This window comes from Taudactylus pleione, unplaced genomic scaffold, assembly GCF_031769625.1.
Source record: "Taudactylus pleione unplaced genomic scaffold, aTauple2 ptg000502l, whole genome shotgun sequence".
NCBI classification, from domain to species: domain Eukaryota; kingdom Metazoa; phylum Chordata; class Amphibia; order Anura; family Myobatrachidae; genus Taudactylus; species Taudactylus pleione.
Genome location: NW_028284904.1, coordinates 1,884,370 through 1,905,312, shown reverse-complemented (window position 1 = coordinate 1,905,312; position 20,943 = coordinate 1,884,370). Strand labels below are relative to the sequence as shown.

At 43.8% G+C, this 20,943-nt stretch overlaps 1 protein-coding gene across 1 annotated transcript in view; it reads right to left on the bottom strand.

Moving 5' to 3' along the window:
- The window catches only part of RRP12 (ribosomal RNA processing 12 homolog), a 63,806-nt gene that overhangs the window by 31,571 nt on the left and 11,292 nt on the right, over nt 1-20,943 (bottom strand). Inside the window, exons 6-21 of the mRNA XM_088449964.1 lie at nt 20,482-20,598; nt 20,229-20,367; nt 19,225-19,352; nt 18,540-18,638; nt 18,167-18,258; nt 13,101-13,212; nt 12,091-12,191; nt 11,733-11,847; nt 11,503-11,645; nt 9,499-9,620; nt 8,850-8,914; nt 6,815-6,977; nt 5,227-5,381; nt 4,146-4,213; nt 1,389-1,482; nt 1,006-1,164 (exon numbers count right to left, since the gene is read on the bottom strand). Of these exons, the coding sequence (XP_088306090.1) occupies nt 1,006-1,164; nt 1,389-1,482; nt 4,146-4,213; nt 5,227-5,381; nt 6,815-6,977; nt 8,850-8,914; nt 9,499-9,620; nt 11,503-11,645; nt 11,733-11,847; nt 12,091-12,191; nt 13,101-13,212; nt 18,167-18,258; nt 18,540-18,638; nt 19,225-19,352; nt 20,229-20,367; nt 20,482-20,598 (1,872 nt within the window). The remainder of the gene's footprint in view (nt 1-1,005; nt 1,165-1,388; nt 1,483-4,145; nt 4,214-5,226; nt 5,382-6,814; nt 6,978-8,849; nt 8,915-9,498; nt 9,621-11,502; nt 11,646-11,732; nt 11,848-12,090; nt 12,192-13,100; nt 13,213-18,166; nt 18,259-18,539; nt 18,639-19,224; nt 19,353-20,228; nt 20,368-20,481; nt 20,599-20,943) is intronic.

The following is a 20,943-nucleotide window of genomic DNA, read 5'->3' as shown; positions in this document are numbered from 1 at the left end:
AGGACATGAGCTGGTGGAAGGAGGGAGGGAGGACATGAGCTGGTGGAAGGAGGGAGGGAGGGAGGACGGACATGAGCTGGTGGAAGGAGGGAGGGAGGGAGGACGGACATGAGCTGGTGGAAGGAGGGAGGGAGGGAGGACGGACATGAGCTGGTGGAAGGAGGGAGGACGGACATGAGCTGGTGGAAGGAGGGAGGACGGACATGAGCTGGTGGAAGGAGGGAGGACGGACATGAGCTGGTGGAAGGAGGGAGGGAGGGAGGACGGACATGAGCTGGTGGAAGGAGGGAGGGTGGGAGGACGGACATGAGCTGGTGGAAGGAAGGAGGGAGGGAGGGAGGGAGGGAGGACGGACATGAGCTGGTGGAAGGAGGGAGGGAGGGAGGACGGACATGAGCTGGTGGAAGGAGGGAGGGAGGACGGACATGAGCTGGTGGAATGGGGGAGGGAGGACGGACATGAGCTGGTGGAATGGGGGAGGGAGGACGGACATGAGCTGGTGGAAGGGGGGAGGGAGGACGGACATGAGCTGGTGGAAGGAGGGAGGGGGAAAGGCTGGGGAGGAAGGTGGAGAATGCGAGAACTGGGGGAGAGGGAGGGGGAAAACTGGGGAGAGGGAGAGTAGTGGGGTAGAGCTGAGGTAATAGGAAGGGGGGCGAAAGCAGGAGCGGGGGAGCAAGTGGGAATGGGAGAAAGAGGTGTGTACACACATACCAACAACATATTTAGCATCTGGATATTTTTATTTACTTTTACTTTCTAAAAGAGGACAGTTAAAATGTAAAAGTTCCACTTTTTTTTTTTTTTAAACACAAATGAATGATGAAAGGCATACCATGTGCTTAAATGATACATAGGCTACAGACGTAACCCAGTCAATGTCTATATATACGTTCGCAAAATTGTTCAGATTCAAAAGTATCTCCACGCTAGGCCACACGCCATCACCATGCTCAAATAATATACAGTGACAATCTGCCTCCTCCCATGACTGGGTCACCTCACCCGCTTCGCTGGGGATGAAGCGCTTTTCAAAGAACCCACAAGGGTTCCCTTCAGCTCCTCCAAGTTTTTAGTCACAAAGTCTACACACGGGGCCCTCTCCCCACCGCAGACCTCCTCCAGCACCCTGTACGCCTTCTTCTGCAGACTGTGGTTTTTGGCCTGGGGGAGGGAAAAAAAAAAAAAAAAGTTGTCAAGGGACATTATATGGGGAAAGCACATTTATTAAGGATACTTCTATAGTCTCTGACCTCTAAATACGTAAAGCTCTCCTTTTCTGAACAATTACGGACTGGAAAACAATCATTTAACAGAAAAAAATATATATATGTATTCAACTACTACTTGTACAAGGCAGTGACAGTCAGCTGAAAGTCGTCCCTCACCTCTAGGTACGGCAGAATGGTCTTGTAGATCTTAGTCATTGACTGTTCGTCTGCGTACGGTGCCATTGCCACAATGAGATCCAGCACGGAGAGCCTGCGTGAAAAAAAAGTGCAGTCACTTACACCATTCACAGACTCCCCCATTGTGTACAAAGCATTGCCTGGCATGGATCAGAAAGCGAATACAACAACAAGGTGGAAGAAAGTCTTGGGCGCTTCAAAACTATGCTGCAGCCTTTTCAATAAAGATCTTTCCCCAAAGATCCAAAGAAATATCCGTTATGCAAAATTTATTGAAAAAATTGGCGCTGCTAGTTATAGTGTGTTTAGAACAAATAGAAAAAATACTTATCCGTGTAGATGCTGTAATAAACGTCAGTTCTAATATTCTTTCTTTGTCTTTACCCAAAGTTCCGAGATCATGGGGAAAAAAAGAAGTGTTACAGGAGGTGCCAATGTTTCTGGAAGATTTTTTCTACTTGTTTATACTGCGAATCGTAACCAGTAATAATTGCCCACTTGGATTTTTCGTTTCTGTTGACCTTTTTCTTCACTCTAGTGGCACCTCCTAAAAAGAGACCCTATACTACAAGATATCATTCCAGATCATCCTAATTTTATTTATCGCAAATCTAAAAACCTTAAAAACTTCCTGGTAAAAAGTATGCTACCTGTACCTATGAAAAATCTGATACGAACAAAGGGTTTCCATCGGTGTGGTCTCTGTATGGGCTGTAGGCATGTCAAGGATAACAACATGAAATACACAGAGGTTCAAATTAATGGTGTGAATTTCAAAATACATGATTTTTTAACATGTAATACATTTAATGTTATTTATTTAATAGAATGTGCATGTGGTCTGGCATATATAGGACGGACTACCAGGTCTCTGAAGGTGCGATTATCCGAACACCTGAGAAACATCAAAAAAGGCCTTATTACGCACTCTTTATCTAATCATTTTAAATCTACACATGACTGTTCAGTTTCATTTATTAAACGTTTTGTAGGATTAATTCATGTCAAAGCATCCTGGAGGGATAAAAATGTTGAACAAAATCTTGCAAGAATTGAAATGAAGACCATATTCAACCTTAAAACTCTGCATCCCGGAGGACTTAACCAGGACTTCGAGATTAAATGGTTCCTGTAAAACATTGAACCCTTTTAAAATATCACTTAAATACCACTTGAATTTTTTGTGTATTAAAATGATTTTAATAACATTAATTTTAATAACATTATTTTTAGTTTATTCGATGTTATTTTTTCAAAAAAAAAAAAAAAAATTTTTTACATCCTCCATTAATATTTAATTTTGTTTGACAGATTCATCCTAACGTCTGTCTAGAAAACTACATCTCCCAGAATCCACCTAAAGGCTATTCGTAGGAGAACTCTAAGCTTGAAAAAATACTACATTTCCCAGAATTCTAGAAGGCTCTAATCGCAGCTTCCGTCTCTCTGCCTCCGTCAGAGCCACTGAGATCATACACGGAAAAAACTACATCCCCCAGAAGCCCTGTAACCGGATTACAGCTTCCGGATGAGCACTTCCAGTTAAGCCGCGGAGATCACACTCCGGCGATCCGCTGATATGCCGATTCAACATGGGGGACTGATCCATTTTAGGATAAAGTGGAGAATAAGTTGAGCGGGGGGGTCCTTTAAAGACCAGCGGAAAAGAGGGGAACCTAATTCCGTGCGGACCGGAAGTGCTGATGCGGCCATCTTGAAAAATCCAGGAAGAGGGGTATAAAAGCAGGAATCTTAACACTTACCTTCATGCCTTGAAAAAGAGACTCCGTCTCGAAACGCGTTGGCTAAGAAGGGGACATTCTCACCTGGACTGCTGTTACTGTGAATATACTAGAGGTAGGTGCGGAGAGGTGTTGCATTTATTTGTTCACCCACACTTTTTTTGGGATCCGGACCCCTCTCACCTCCACACCATTTATACCACAGTTGTTCACAGTGCAGCTTTTCCATCTTGGAGAATGCTCTATATATTTTTATATGATTGTCGTCTTGAGTTTTTGTAAAATAAACCACTTTTTTGATACAAAGAAAAAGATCTTTTATTGAGTATGGAGGATTGAAAAGATACCTTTATGAGCAGACAATCTTTCGTAGCCTTGTGAGTACGGGTACGCTCCTCCATTTCCATATTACATCAAAGATACCTTTATATGCTGAGCACCACCTGATAGGACTGTAAGTTCTAGGTGTGTGCATACACTTTGTGTTGTATTAAAACATCATGATAGGAGTGTCCCCATCTCTGCATTTAGTGAGTTGGGGGACGCCTTATTTTTCCACCTTATTTTGAAGAATCATTGTCTATTACCAACTCTTACTACATCTCACACTGACGTCATATACATAATTCTTTTTTTCCCCATGATCTCGGAACTTTGGGTAAAGACAAAGAAAGAATATTAGAACTGACGTTTATTACAGCATCTACACGGATAAGTATTTTTTCTATTTGTTCTAAACACACTATAACTAGCAGCGCCAATTTTTTCAATAAATTTTGCATAATGGATCAGAAAGCAGCTGTTAAGTAAACTCCATACCAGGCTATTCTGTTAAGATTTACTACATTCGCAACCAAGTCTTCAAAGTTCCCGGGTTCATCTATACTTGGTCATGGTCACCAGAAATCTCGGACAGTGTTTGCCACCGTCTCCTATCATCACGCAGAAGCTAGACCAGTGAGGAGACCTTGGCAATGAGGAGAAGGAGCCTTACCTCATGGCCTCTGAAGTCTCCGGCTCAGTCAGCTTCAAGCCGGCTTTCTCCAAGAAACCACTGACCAACTGCAGACGTGAGAGAAAAACGTGTGAAACAGGAGGTGGAAGCGATTTGTTCTTGTAAAGATCTCACGTTTGGTTACACAAAAGCTAGGGATAAGCAGGTCGCTTTGTCTGCTCTAGAACGTCGACAACTTTAACCGACCTCCAATGAGGACCTGATATTATTCTTTCGATTTTCTCCGTGAGGTTGGGTGTCCTGTGTATCTTTAGCTTACATGGAAGGGCACGTCTCACTACTGCTGTGGTTACCCCCAGTGTTATAAGGACACAAGAGAGGATACACAGGGGCAGATGTGCTCCGAACTCTGAAATTCCAGGCAAGAGAAACAAGGAAAGGAACAATCTCTGCAGCACTACCTGATCCACTGCTAGATGCCCATTAAAACGGACTAGAGCAGCTCCTACTATGCTAAAGAAAGTGTAATAACCATGGCTCACATGGCATCCGGACAAATGCAGTCACAGACCGCCATGCAGGCATCGATTCCAGAATGAACGCTCTGGGCTGACTATACCAACTTAGAAGAGACATTTAGGTTGTACATCAGCCAAACAACAACGTTTTGGTCATATGCACCAAATAATATTGCCAATCCATCCTATCTGAAGGCTAACTAAGCAGTTACATAGGAGGGACTTTAAGTGAGGTGCAAATTTTGAAGAAAAAAAAAAAAAAAGCAACTTTGCGCCTGGACCAAACCAACAGTTTTATTGCATGCAGGGTAAATAATGGCTGCTCTTGCATGTAGCCCACACATGCTGGACAGCTTTATCTTTAAACTGCACTTTAGATTTCAGCCAGGACACGCACCTCCCAGCTCTAGAGCTCTCTGCACATCTTACACCTGCCCCTCTCCCCCTGCAGTGCAGATCCAATTATTTGTATTTTTTGCTCTGCTGCCAATTCCGAATCATTCCCACGATGTCTCTGGGTAGTACCGCATAAAAGAAAAAACAGAGGAGAGAGAGAAAGTCAAGAACTTAGGCGAGATTATGCCGTGGGTCATGCGCCTCACCTGCTGGTCTGTGATGGTCAGATAAGCTCGCACAGTGTCCAGCACGGGAAGCTTTTGGGAAGCGCCCTCTCCCGATGCAGGCGGCTGACTGTACACGTTGAACAATATTGGTAAAAAGTTCTTGGCAAACCGGCTCACCTCCGCTCTATCAGACTCTGCAATTGGATAAAGGGATTGAACATAGAGAGATAAAAGGAGCAGCGAGTCATCCTGTGTCACATCTTTCCGTATTAAAACAGCCAGACGCAGATATCGGTATATTCAGTGTCGCCTCACGTAACGATTCATCGGAGGCGTAAACTGGGAAATTACAGAATACAGCTACTCCGTGCAAAGAAAATGTTATTGGTAACAAAGCTCTTTGCTTTGATTACAGTCTGCAAAATAAGTTTGTGATCCACTGAACATTTTATCTTTGTACTGTATACCATCCTACTTTTCATTTTACCTTTGTATTGGTCTAATACAAAATATGAAGAGATAAAAAGGTATAATTTGCTGCACTGACTTTTACAAAAGACGCAGCAGAGGGCGATTGTTCCTGGCTTGGTCCCACAATTCCCTTCTCTCCTCACAAAGGACTGCTGTGTAGACAGATCTCTGTACAACAGCTTGGAGCTTGCTTTTTAGTGCCAGGGGACTGGTTCATCATATAAATGGACATGGTATAAGGTTACAGGTGATACAACCTAGTCTGTATACATACACCTTTAAATCTACACCTTTATAGAGGTGTCCTCACTTACTGGTTGTCAATACGCCATATGGCGCCACTGAGAGGAGCAGTGCGCTGTATTTTTGTTCGTATTTTTGCATCTTAGTTGCAGATGCAGCAAAAAGCCGCTCACAGTGTACCATAAGACTAGGAATTGGTATAACACACGTACAAAGTCGCACACTGAGCATAAAGGGAACTCAGGGTGATGAAAAACCGTGGCTGGCGCATCGGAGCCCATTATTACACTGGTTCAGAATCAGCCGCACATAGATGTACATATGTCGCACACCGCAGTGGTCAGGGTAAGCTAGCAATGTAGTTTTGTCGCTCCCAGTTTTGTTTATGCAAATAAGATGCATATTTTGAGCGAGAGCGTTGGCACGGCTGAGCTGCAGGGGACCTGGCACGCCGAGAGGGGCTGTTTGGAGCGGCAGAAGCAACAGTCTACATACCTCTGTAGTAGACATAGTACAGACTTTATTATTAGTAAACCTAAACTATAGTAAGCAGAAAGGCTAAGGAAGTCACTAGAGCAATACAGTACATACGATTACATCATCTCTGAAAAACATTAAGCAACCCGAAAAAGACAATCAAAAGGTCCAGATATTAATCATTATCCATGTATTGCAGTTATATGGCGGCACAGCTGAACAGATCTATGGCTGATCACAGACTCGTTAGCAATGTGTTCTGTCTTCCCAACAGCACATCTAAGGGACGGAGAGCGGACAGGAGGCTAAGAGATACCACTACGGTGATAAACATTCCATCCACTCTACCAATACAATAACCATTTAACTGCCTTCCCACCAAACAAACACTACATAGTGAAGCACATCTAAGGAGTGGCAGGACTAATCGTTGTACCTGTTTCACATCCCTTGTTGATGAGGGTGCGTAGGGCGTGACACACGGTGAGGCGGAGGTCTGGCCGGTCACCGATGACCATTCCCAAAGATCGTGCAATCCCCTTGAAAGAGACGGCTACGTCCACAGGTTTGGTGCAGAATCCAGGTAACATCGTCCAGATCTGGGAAAGAACGCTCGGCAATTAATATTCTAAAAGTGCTACTTAAGAGCTTTAGACATTCTTGTAAGGACCCTTAGCACAGAACGTGTTCCCACATAGAGAAAGCATCAGATGATGGGACAGATGTATTACGCTCTGGGAAGAGATAAAGTGCAGAGTGATAAACCACCAACCAATCAGCTCCCAACTGTCATTTTTCAAAAACAGCCTGTGACATGACAGTTGGGAGCTGAGTGGCTGCTCGTTTATCACTCTGCACTTTATCACTTCATACAGTACATCTGCCCCTAATCCATCTGTGCTACACTGTAACAGCAGTCATATGAAAATGTTCATGCCCTGATAATAATCAGTCACATTATATACATAGCCGTACACACACACACACAATGAAGTCTTTTTTTTTCTTTTCCGGTCGACCTAAGCTGTGGGTCTATCTTCAATTTAATGAGGGGAAAAAAAAAAAAAGGGATTTGTTCAACGTCACAAGGAGCCAGCTTCGGGGTGGAATCTGGGTATCCAGGACAATCAATATAAAAATCTTAGGAGAATATTCTTGATCCCTTCCTTGCCAGTGAGATCTCATTTTGTGATGCGTCAGTTTTACAGAGGACAACTTTCCCCACTATACCCAAGTAACTTAAAGACAAAGGGCCTGATTCAGAGCCGCTCGTAAGCGGCCGCTCGTTCGCTCCCAGCGATGTTTGCCCAACTGCGCATGCGTACGGATCGTTATACGCATGCGCGAACCAGTCAGTGCGGCCGAAATTCATGTGCTCGCAAAATAGCGAATGCCTGATAATTTGAGTGACAGAAAGAGGCGTATGTGGGTGGTAACAGGGGAAGGTGCTTGAAAACGGGGAGTGGAGATCAGAACGCAGGCGTGCTTAAAGGTCAAAACGGGCGTTTTATGGGTGTGCATAATTAAAACAACAGCATCACTGTGCACGTCACTGGGTTATTTTATAGTCAGAACTGCTCGCAAAATTGTGGTAGCAAAAACCAACCACAAGAATAGCGAGCAGCTCATACCCTGGTCGATGTACTCGATTAATCTAATAAATAGCGGACATGACGTAGGATGCGAGCAGCCAGGGGGCGTAGTTTCCCAAAAAACGACTGCAAGTTTTGTTCGCTCGTTCAGACCTAGAGGCGTGAACAGACCGCAAAGAGCGAACAGTTCATCTGAATAGCCACCCCTTTTTTTTGAACGAACGACCGCAAATAGCGACCGGCTCTGAATCAGGCCCAAAGTACCTGCACATTAGTGATAGCAGTTGGTCCATTGCCTAAGCGCTTGGCTAAGTACACAGAGGGCGGAATTCAATTCATTCCAGCCCCTATCGCGCCCGACGGAGCTATTCTATTCTTGCTCCTGTCAGGCGCGATCAGCTGCCAAGCGCTACATTTCAGCTCGCAGCCCCAGGGGGATGAGAGCTGAAATGTGCGAAAAGTGACATGTTTGGGCGCCCAAACATCACTTTTCGCGATCGCGCCCAGCACTTTGGTCGGGTTTAGCTGCTTTACGCGGCTAAACCTGACCTCTATGGGCGCGATCAGCGTGAAGAATGGCGGCAATTGAATAGCGGCCCGCGATCTCCTGTCACTTTAGACAGGAGATCCGGACCGCGTAATCAATTGAATTCCGCCCAGAGAGTGGTTTAAAAAAAAACAAAAAACCCTAAATGGACCCATTTATTTTATCTGCAAATTGAAGGCGCCGTGTTCAACGTCATGTTTGTGTTTATTAACTGGTGAGATTGGGAACGGCCATATTATTTACCACCTCGGTATCTAAAGCAACCTACAAACAGGCATCTTGTTACACAAAGCACGATAGACATACTGTACAATGAACAGCGGGGGCCTCACCTGCCACTGTAGAGTCTCATAGATTTTGGCCTCGAGGTTTCTCCCAGCCTGGGCGAGTTCACCAGCTGCCCAAAGTAAATATATGCATTAGAAAAAAAATATATAAAAAAATAAAAATACGTTCATCATTAGTGATGTAGAAACCTCCAGCTGCGATGGCCTTTACCAGACACGGCTATGTGATCACTGATGCGAAACTCCTAACGTATAGAACTACAGGATGTGTCCTCATGCACCTAGCCTAAATACGCCATGCAGCGCGGGACGCCTGGTACGAGTAAGGAGCCAGGCCACATCCGACTCAACTTGTGCAGAGCAACCTTTTCATCCGAAAAATGTGTCTTGTTCGCAAACATGCGACAAACGGCTTCTTGAGACTGCACGGATTAATTCTATAGTCTGTAATACGGCCATCTGTACAGTATAATGGATTACCAATCGCTGCTTAAAAACAAAATAGAAGACAGATATTCAATTTTAAACAAAACACACCATTGTGGGCAACTGGAGACCCGAAACCTTTTTATGGAGCCTCTTGTTTTACATACATAACACCAACTTCGTGAAAATAACGAGGACGTACAAATCGCACTGTTTTTTACATTTGCCAAGATTAATGCACTGATCAGCGATATATAAACCAAATTACCTCTATTCTTCACGTTAGCGGCAAGAGGCAGGAAGTATCTGGTGAAGAAGCCCAGCTCCGTGTTCTTCACATGGTCCCGGATCACGGGCACCAGCCAGCTACGTGGGAAGTCGCAGGTTTCCCTGACAAGAGAGTGGACTGTTAAACACATTCTCCAGATGTTCCATCCAGATAGGTCCAGGACCAAAACGCTTCAAGAGGCGCAACTTTCTGAAATTGCGTGTATTCGTCGCACCACAGACGCAGTGAAAAGCCGCTCTCGGCGCGACTTGAGCAACAACGTATAAGGACACATCTGTATATCCCCGCACAGTTCGAGAGGCCTCCACTCTAGAATCCTTCAAAAATAGACTCACCTATTCACCCAAGCATTTCACTAATGTCCCTTGTTTAAGCTTGTTTTGTATTTTGTACTGTAAATGGAAAGCACTTCGAGTCCTTTAGGAGAAAAGCGCTATATAAATAAAATTATTATTATTATTATTATTATTATTATATAATCCTAATTAACAACTGCATTCCTAGGCATGTGGAATCCCCTTTGTGTAGACAGTGGTATAAGCAGCCCGGGGACCCCAGGCGAAGTGCATGCACTTGCGAGCGGGTCCCCCCGGCAGCTCCATCGTTGCAGACAGGCAGTGCAGCTACTGCCTGTCTGTCCTCAATGAATCTTCTAACTTCAGCACAGCAGCGCTTCTAACTAATAACAAAACCCTGAGGAGGAGTGTAAAACACATCCAGCTCCCTTCGGGCACAAACTAAGACTGGGCTTGTAGGGGGATATAGAGGGGGAGGAGCTAGTCACACTTCTGAAAATTTAAAGTGCCAGTTTCCACTCAGCACCATCTATACCCCACTGTTTTTAGCCTCCAGTGTCCCCTAGTGGATGAAGGAGAAGAAAACAGCGCTGTGGGTGTGCCTAAAAACACTTAGATAAACCATAAATGTGCCAAACATAAAAGTATATTTAAACACCAAAATCGCAGTGATATCAATAACTTTCAACAGATAAAAGGACATACATTTGTAGCAGCCACTCATGAAAATAGAAACATTTCAGATAATTCAAAAACGAAATAAGACACTGTATCAGCAGCAATTGTATCTAAAAATAAACAAAATCATTTGCAGAGAGACCATGCAAAGTACTTTAAATATTTTAGTCAAAACTGCACAGTCCCAGTTCAACCTCTTGTTAAATATTGAGTCTTGTCTTGTTTTCTGTACTATTATTTTCTTCATTTTTGGTTTGCTACCATTAACGGCTGTGGTCTATAAATTTATCTATATATTCATCTATACATTATTTCTTTTTTGTAACTGGAATTCTTTTTAAGCGCCAGAGGCTATTTAGTTTTTTTTATCCATAGAAAGGTCCCCAACTAATAAACCCCTCACCTGGAGATTCGTTCCCAACAAATCCAAACCCACATGCCCAACCTACACTTGCGTTGCACAGACCCTCTACCCTTATAAATAACACTAGCCAACAAGTCTGTGTCCCATTTTAATTAAATACATGAAACATTTTCCCAGCAAAACCATTTCATTTCTTCAGATATAATTAGATTGGAACATAAGTGCTACACAAGGCTGGAAATCAGGACGTATCTGGGCTAGAATACGAGATTAAGGGGTAGATTTATTAAAGGTTCTAAAAACAGACAAGTTGTGGTGTTGCCCATAGAATCCAATTACATTCTGTCTATCATTTTCGAGAATGCAATAGAGAAATGATCGCTACAATCTTATTGGTTTGCTATGGGCAACACCACCAGAAGCTTTAGTAAATCTACCCCTAATATAAAAACACAAAAATGCTGTTTACCTTGTATTAGTATATATTATGTATACAAATACTGAAGGTCATCTTCGTTCGGATTAAGTTTTTTTTTTTTTTTTTTTTAAACATAACATCTATCATTGAATAATCCCCCCTCCCCCCCAGTATTTTCTATTTCTGGGCACCTGGACGCCGAGTAGAACGTTGGAGACTATACTCACTCTGTCCCATCGATCAGCAGTGGAATGGCTTTCAGGATCACCTCTGGCCCCATGCTCGCCACGGCCGCTCCCACCGCGCTGTCCAGCTCTCTGGTGTGCGGGAAGTGAGCAGAGACTCGCAGGTCAGCGAGGGTCTGCAGACACTGCAACACACAATGCTCCAAAGCTTAGTAATCGCCAAGTGCATAATATATAATATAACAGAGAGATCATCAATCATTCAATTGTACCTTCTTCATAAACGGGTGGTAAGACTTCCCTGCAACCTCAAAAAAGGTCTGCAGGATCTGGAGAACGTAGACCCAGGAAGCGTGGAACTTGTACGACAGGCCGTCTTCTACAAACCTGAAGAGAAAGGCAATGCGTGACCAACATGAACGCCATCCACACTGAACGTTACTTTGGACGACACTGCAGCAGTGTGATGGCAATGACGAGGCATTTTACCCTTATTTTATCAGTGTTCCTGTACAAGGGTAACATGGTAGAGAAAGGGACCCAAGTCCTGGCATCCGCAGGATGGGCTACAGAAGGTGTTGCTTATACAGGGGCACAGCAGCCAGATAACATTTAATTTGAAAGACTCACTTGAACATTTTAGAGACGAGCCCAGCGGGTCCTGATGCTGGAGCAGAAGAGGCTGACTCGATGTCTTTGGCATGAGGAGCAATGCATTCTGTAAGGAGAGACTGGAGAATGAGCAAACACAGAGGGTGGTTAATATTCAGATGTTCACAGTGTTTCACCATCACAGATTAAAGAGCACAGTGTTCTGACATTGCCGAGTCCAGCATTCTATAAATGACAACTTCCTCCAGCAAGTGGGAGTCAGACCTCCGAGAACACCAAATACTGCAACCTTTCATCATGTTTAATGTTATAAGGCCGGCATAATTACACTGCTTTAACGATCAGCACTACCGTGTCGGCATTCTCTGCTTCACATTGTGACTGACAGCAAATTATACAGATTCCATTTATGCAGTATAGCATAATCTCATTGTTTAATAGATGTACAAGAGTTTATTTAGGAATTCTAAGTATGATTTGGACAATTAAAACGTCTCAGTGGCATAACGTAACGTAATCCATCGCCAATATTATATACAGGTATATTTTTAAAGTATTACTCTATAATAGTTTTAATAAAATGTATTTTAAGTAATGTAATATATCATTATTGGGATTGTATGCCAACATTTCTCTATATTTTTTAGTTTGCATTTAAAAGGTTAGTAGGTTCTTTGTGGAGAGGCTGAAGTAGATTTATTTGGTATAGATCTTATTTTTATTTAATGATGTGCCTAGCGTGGGTTTTTCTGGACTTTATTAAAGGGCGATTTGCAAAAACATTATGGAAATCTTCTAAATTAACATCAGTTGTTTGATACAGTGGAGATTGACTGATAACCAGCAAGATTAGTACGGATGTGCCGTTCATTCCAATGGATAATGCATTTCAATGGGCCATAGAAATGCACTGCCAATTAAAATGAATAAGAAAATGCTCCATTAAGTGTGAAAGTCATGGACAGATCATATGACTAACGGAGTCCCTGTATATACCGTGATGGTCAGCGTTTGGTTGGAACTCATACCTTTAGTGTCCGGGCAGCTGCAGACACAACCTGTGTGTGAGGGGACAGGAGGCAGTTGACAGACGTGGAGAAAAGACGGGGAAGATGGCCCAAACAGAGCTCGTTCTGCAACCTACGTTACAACGCAACGGGCCACCAGTTATTTGACAATATACGGTTTCCAAATTAAGAAGCAACAAGAACAAACACACATTAAGGGCTCGTTCACACCTTTGCACTGACTGATAAAGTGGTTTTCAACCAGAGGACTCTGGCTGTATGAAAAACAGATTAAATAGAATGTTAGGAGCTTGTGTCCACCATTCCATTCTAAAATATTTATGCTACATTTAACATTATAGAATGTGGCACAATCTATTTCTCATGCGTTAACACGTATTACCAATATAGAATGTTACAATAGATTGTACTAGCAAAAGTGAAAAAACAAAAAATGCGTTAGCGCACATTACTTTTCGCACGTTTTACCCATGTGTGAATGAACCCGTATTTTTCTACTTCTATTAAAGCTTTAAACTACTGATGTGCAGGCTCGGATTAGTTAGGATTTTCCCGCCAAGTTCTGATTTTTTCCTGCTAAAATCGGGTCTCAGAAAGAGGCAAATCGTTATCTTTCATGGACTTTTGTCCGGGAATGATGATGATTGTCCATGAAAGATGACGTTTTGCCTCTGAGACTCGATTGTTGCCGGGAAAATTCGAACTAACCCGAGCTTGCACATCCCTACTTTAAACCAAGGGATTACCTAATTGAGGGAAAGTGGACTATGGGGATATACTGTACCAAATCTGCCTCTCAGAGTACACTCAGGAATTGCAGTAAGCACCTTCTGTCCAAAAATGGCATCCTCAGAGGCAAAATCACTAAGCTTCATACAAGTCTGTACGAAGGACATATAACCAGAGGCTTTCTGGCTCTTAGCATGGTACAGCACTCTTTCGGACAACCCCTTCTTAAGAATCCTGGCTTCAAATGCCACAGAGGTTAAAACCAGTTACAATAAACTCTGATGGTAAAACTGACCCTGAGTTAGCAGATTGTTTCTTTAAAAGAAGTCACAATGTCCCTACCAACAACCTGAGAATGTCTGTGTGTACCCCGGGCATCTTGGACAGTCCTGTGCCACCAACAGCACCCTGACTACTCCTCTTACAACATTTTGTCCTGCACAGTGCAAGATCCTGGCAGTCACCTTTATTGCACAAACATGACTGACGGCTCAATTTATGTTCCCTTCTATGGCAAGTTGGCTGGAGAATCCCCTAACAGCCTGTCAGAGTTCTGTATTCATGTTTGTGACAGGTTATTAGTTAAGCATGAATTGTAACCTGCATTTGGCTTTACATATAATCATTTTATTTTTAAATAAATGTGTTATATATGGATTTTATATTTCTCTACATTTATATTGTTTTTCTGTGAATCTAAAACCCGCTGTATCATTAAAAAAAAAACACGACGAGTATACATAAGTATGGATCTAAGCCATTAAAGATCGTGCAAGACAGCTGATAAATGTGATTACGTTGGAGGGAGTAGACAGCAGGCTGTAAACACGGTTTGTTTATGAAATGATTTGCAATTTATTTTTTGTGCAGCACAGAGGGGCTCTGCTGATGGACTACGAATTGGCTGTTACTTTGTACAGTTCGAGTCTCCCATATCCAAAATGCTTGGGACCAGGGGTATTTTGGATAACGGAATATTTCGTATTTTGGAATATGTGCACACCATATAGAAATAATTTGGGAATAGGACCCAAATATACACACAGAATGCATTTATGTGTTATATACACCTTATACACACAGCCTGCAGGTCATTATATACACCTTATACACACAGCCTGCAGGTCATTATATACACCTTATACACACACAGCCTGCAAGTCACTCTATACACCTTATACACACACAGCCTGCAAGTCACTCTATACACCTTATACACACACACAGCCTGCAGGTCATTCTATACACCTTATACACACACACAGCCTGCAGGTCATTCTATACACCTTATACACACACAGCCTGCAGGTCACTCTATACACCTTATACACACACAGCCTGCAAGTCACTCTATACACCTTATACACACACAGCCTGCAGGTCACTCTATACACCTTATACACACACAGCCTGCAGGTCATTCTATACACCTTATACACACACAGCCTGCAGGTCATTCTATACACCTTATACACACAGCCTGCAGGTCATTCTATACACCTTATACACACAGCCTGCAGGTCATTCTATACACCTTATACACACAGCCTGCAGGTCATTCTATACAATATTTTCAATAATACTGGGTGTACATACATGAAATTCATTTATGTTTCATATACTCCTTATACACACAGCCTGAAGGTTATTTAATACACTATTCTTAATAATTTGTGCCTTAGACAAAGTGTGTGTACATTGAACCATCAAAAGTTTCATGATCTCAGTCATGCCAAAATAATTCCGTATTTCGGAATATTTGGATATGGGAGACTCAACCTGTATCAGTACTTATAAAACTGTTGCAAAATGTGCATAATATGCGACCACTCCATTCCTTGCTCAACCATTATGGTCATAGGAAGCAATCATTTCATCACCACCAGGTTTGCTTGATGTCCTGTACTATATTCCGACCTTTACCGACTAAAAAGAGAAATATTAAAAAATAAATAAAAAATAAAATGGAGGGGAGAGCAATGACAGGCGTATTATGCACATTTGCGATATTTTCCACTAATTTTGGAAATTAAAAGCTTAATGCGGCCGCATTATTACTGTGTGCGAAAATGCAAAGCTCGCCACAAAACAAACCGCTCACTTACTGTAACATTTCATGCAGCAGAAAGAACGCACTTTCCAGAGTACAGAAACACAGAAGCCCAAATAAAGCAGCATTACGGGTGTCAGCCACGTGCAGTTACCCCAACGACACCTCATACTGTTTGGGGTAGCAAGAATGGGATTTCAAACTTTCCAAAAAGATCGATCAAACAACTTTCAAGAGTGTTTACTTTACACCAGGACTATGTAGGATACAGATTAAAAAAGAAATAAAAATGTGACGCATGGTCAGAGATTATGAAGTTCTGGGACAAGCTCTTCACCTGCCTCGAAGTTAGTTTTGGCAGCATGAAAGATGTTGGATCTTCTCTATGCAGACTTCACTTTGCAGAATACGCAGTTCCCCACTGCCCACCCTATGCCCACCCTGTTACAGTCACAGCCGTATTACGCAGTTAGATCCCTAATGTGCCTCTGTCTATGCGCAACCTCATCAATATATTGTACCATTAGAGGAAGGCAGCTAACATTAACCCTGAGGTGCATCAAGTCCTTCCATAAGAGATGTGGTGGTGACCGACACAGGCTCAGGAGGGTAAAAACTGAATGGTATATGCTGGGAAAAATTATCTAGTGTTATAGAGCTATTCCTTTCCCTCTTGTCCTACTGGCTTTGGAGCCTTAATAGGTACTATATACGTTCTTCTTTTATCTTCACTACATGCTTCCTCACCTTAGGATAACAGTTGGAGTTGGGGCTCCCCCATCTCTCCGTGACTTTGTTCCTCATATCCCACCCATGGGTGCAGCGGAAGCCTTGCAGTGTTGAAGATCCCGATCGTCAAAATGTAAGTATTAACTAACCCTATTCTACCCTAACCTCCACCCCCCCCCCCCACTAAGTGCCTAAACCTAACCCCCCTTCCCCGCAGTCTAACCCCAACATCCCCCCCCCGGGGGTTGCCTATCCCCAACATCCCCCCCCCCCCCCAGGGGTGCCTATCCCCAACATCCCCCCAGGGGTGCCTATCCCCAACATCCCCCCCCCCCCCCAGGGATGCCTATCCCCAACTTCCCCCCCCCCCCCCCCCCAGGGGTGCCTATCCCCAACATCCCCCCCCGCCCAGGGGTGCCTATCCCCAACATCCCCCCCGGGGGTGCCTAACCCCCCCCCTTCCCCACAGTTGTCCGTGCCCGGCTTACCTTTGATCGGTAAACCGGGTGTCGGGCTCCCGGCGTAGGTCTAATGACAGGCATCAGGATTTCGACACCTATCATTAGTACCACGCCGGGATTAGAAAGTCGGGAAGCCGGCGGTCTGGATTTAGACCGTTGGCTTCCTGACTACATCCCCCCACCCTCTCTCTCCTGTGCCTCTATACTGACGTCTGGGTACCGCTCACTCTCAGAAACTACCATATATTCTTCCTCTTCGACCTAAAGACAACATTGGTATGGTTTGGTTTAATTTGAGTAACTGGGGGGAATTTGATGTGAGATGTGGCATCAGATACCCATCCAAACACATAGGGCCTGATTCAGAGTTGGGAATAGAGTGAGATATCTCTCTAAACTGATCATCTTGGTGACACCATGCTGCACTGCAGGTGGGGCAGATTTAAAATGTGCAGAGAGATTTAGATTTGGGAGGGAGGTGTCCAAACTGACATCTAAATTGTAGAGTAATAATAAAGCTGTGCAGTATTTGTGGGCCTCATGTAAAAGCAGCCAGTAATTACCCTTCATGCAAAAAAAAAAATGTATTTACACCCCTTGCATTGCAACATGGTTTGTCCAGGTACACAGTTAAGTGCTATCTCTCTCTCTATTCCCAACTCTGAATCAGGACCTAAGTCAGTTACCGTAGTGCAGATAAAGCACCTCAATGCGAGGAAACACTTGGGATGTCGCTGGGGGCAATTGTGCTGATCCGGAAACGGCACATTGCGTCCATGCCGAGGAATTGAACTCCCCATTGTGTTTTGTTCTGCTTCATCAGTACCATTGTTAATAGTCTTTGGTTATTATATTACATGAACCGCATATACTGGTGCATTATAAAATACAAAAACGCTGTACAACTCTATTCTTTTTAGTACTACTTATATGATGTACTTTTAAATATTAAAAAACAAAAAATAAAAGTGTGCAGCACAAAAGAGAATGTTCAGCCCTATGTCAGACTATAAAGATCAGCACTTATCTCGCTACATATAACATTTCAGCAAAGTGCTCCATGATATAAAAGTGTAGAGAATAAACGTCTCTCATACCTTGCCAAGTTTATGTGGGCTTTCTCCATAACCGCCAGCCACGCCAGCAAGGGCTGAAGGTCATTGTCACTGGGCAGGTAGTCGTACAGAGCCTGTCACATTCAATAATAAGGATGATTATCAGCTATTACAGTCCATTCGTAATTTGAAACAGCAGGTGCTCTGGGTAATTGCCGTTAACTTTCCTTTTGAAAATGTAATGGCAATTACAGCGGGAAGGGAAGATGTGAATTTTAGATAAGAGGATGAACAGGACAAAATGCTCTTTGCTTCATTATAAAGATCACAAGACAGCATCTCATGCATTTTATGAAGAAGCAGGAAGAACATTTGAGTGTTAGCCGTCTGGATCCCATCCGTCCCTCTTACTCACCGTGATGATCTGACCATTGAGCTCGGCTGTCAGTGCGTCCGTGCTGGGGCTGCTGTTGAAGAGCGCGTGGAAAACCTGCATTGCACAGGCCGTGATCAGCTGCGGAATGGGGAGAGTGTATACATTATAGAGGCCATGTATAAACAGGTTCTTAGCAATCTCATACTATTCATAACAGGAGCCCTAAATAATCCCCAAATGAATCATCTGAATGTAAAAAAAGAATGGGGTTGAGTGATATCCATGCATCTCAAAACTACTCCGATAAAAGCAGGGGTCCCGGGGAGAGGGGCTGTGGAAGTTATGTGCGATATATATTTTTTTCCAACTTTTCCTCCAACCCAAAAAGACGGATGTAGGCTGACTTTCCTGGCGTGTCTCCAAATACCATGACGTGGCTGCACCTCGTGGTCAGGGGCTATTCTCTTCCAATGACAGAGGAATAAAATCGGCAAGAGGTGGATAAGGAAGTATAATGGTGTGCCGGCTATGTGTATCACACTGCCAACATTCAATACATTTTAGTTTGATGGGTAACTGCCAGTTGATCAGACTGCGCGCGGGAACAGAGCTGCACGGTCCCTGCACACATCTTAAACGGCCGCTTTCCTGTCCCCCCATGGTCTAGATATGGCGGCCGGCGCAAACGTGTGACGCTGGTTCTAGACTGGTGACTAAAACTCACCACGTGGCTCAAGGTCATGACTTTCAGCAGCGTCTCACAGCAGGACTTCACCACACTGACGGGGAAACAGGGCAGCAAGTCCTTCAGCAGCGTCAGCATGTGCAGCGTTGTGGTGGCTTCTTTGCTGCCTGCAGAAACCATGAAGGGAATGGAGATGAACAGGGGACGTTATACACTAGTAAATGATCAACAACGATGTATACAATAAATGGTAATAAACATTGGTCTTCGCATGGGGTAAAATCTAAGGGTGTGGTAAATTTTGTCAACATTCATCACGTTGACACTAACGAAATGTCAGCATAACTAGAATGTCAATAAAATGTCCCCGAAGGTGATTTAGCTGGTCTGGGTGCTCCAGCAGTATCTTCCGGGTCAGGTGGTAACGTCCTGGTGACTTCGGGGCAGAGCCTGCGGCACTTTCAGCTGTGAATATATCCCTAACCCACTACCTTGGGCCTCACTCAAACTTCCCTACCCATAGCCTAACCCTCCCTCCATGTAGCCTAGCTCTAACCCTCCCCCTAGTGCCTAACGCTGACCCTTCCCTCCCATAGCCTAGCCCTAACTCTCCAGTCCCTGCAGAAAACCATTTCACATGTCAGCATTCTGCAGATGCCAACATGTTCTATATGGACATCATAATAGTCCCAAAATCTAATTTGGTTTTAAAGCTGCAGTTTGTTCTCTCAGATAGCCCAAAAAACACACGGAAGCTGGGGTGTGGGCTCCACAGGGACTGAGCGTGACTTGCACAGGGCTTTGTGATTATTTTGAAGCTATAGAAATGAATCGTGGTACTGATCAATATACATTGGCTCTTATTCTATATACAGACACACACATCTGTCCATCTATCTATAGATATATCTATATATACACAGGTATACATATATACACATACATGCATACTTGTCCAGAATGTTACTATTTTTACAATACTGCCTTGGATAATGGTTACTAGTCCAGATCCTTCCACCAACCTCACTACCAGCATCTCTTACCTCCAGACTTCTCGATTTCTTGGATACAGAATTTAGCGGTGGACTGTGAGGCCGGGTGGTGAGCGGGAGCAGAGTCCAAAAACATGAAGTCGCTGCCCTTTAAAACAGAGCAAACCCCAAGCTGGGCCGCCTTCCGGATCTAACAACAAAGCCACAGGGGACAAAGTCACACCCAACAGAAACAAAGGACATGGAACATTCAATATGGCAAAGCACAGTTCCTACAGAAAGGAGACCTCTCTCTGTCACTTACTTTCGGCTTGGTGTGGACAGTGAAGCTCAGTAAGCCGTGGTACACCTGCAGGGTGGACGGGTAGCTCCAGGCCGACAGCTCCTGCTTGCGCAGCAGCACAGCCAGACAAGAGATAACCTGCAAGTTAAATACATTATAGATTAGATTGAATAGAAAAAGGATAAAACACTTTGATTATATATAAACGACTGCGTACCCAGCGATGCCACTCAACCCCAGCTCAACATACCGACATATCGGGCAGTCCGTACACACTGGGCGATAAGGTGCCCGACATGCCGGCCCCCGCCGCATTTGATAGTCAGCCGTATTGTCTTATCTTCCTGCATGTACAAAAGATCAGGCGATGCGGCCGACGACCCCACGGGAGCGTACACTACACGATGTAGTGCACACAGCATGGACAATTTTAACGATTTGTCGTTCCAATGCGTCGGAATCGGCCAAATCGTTAATAAAATA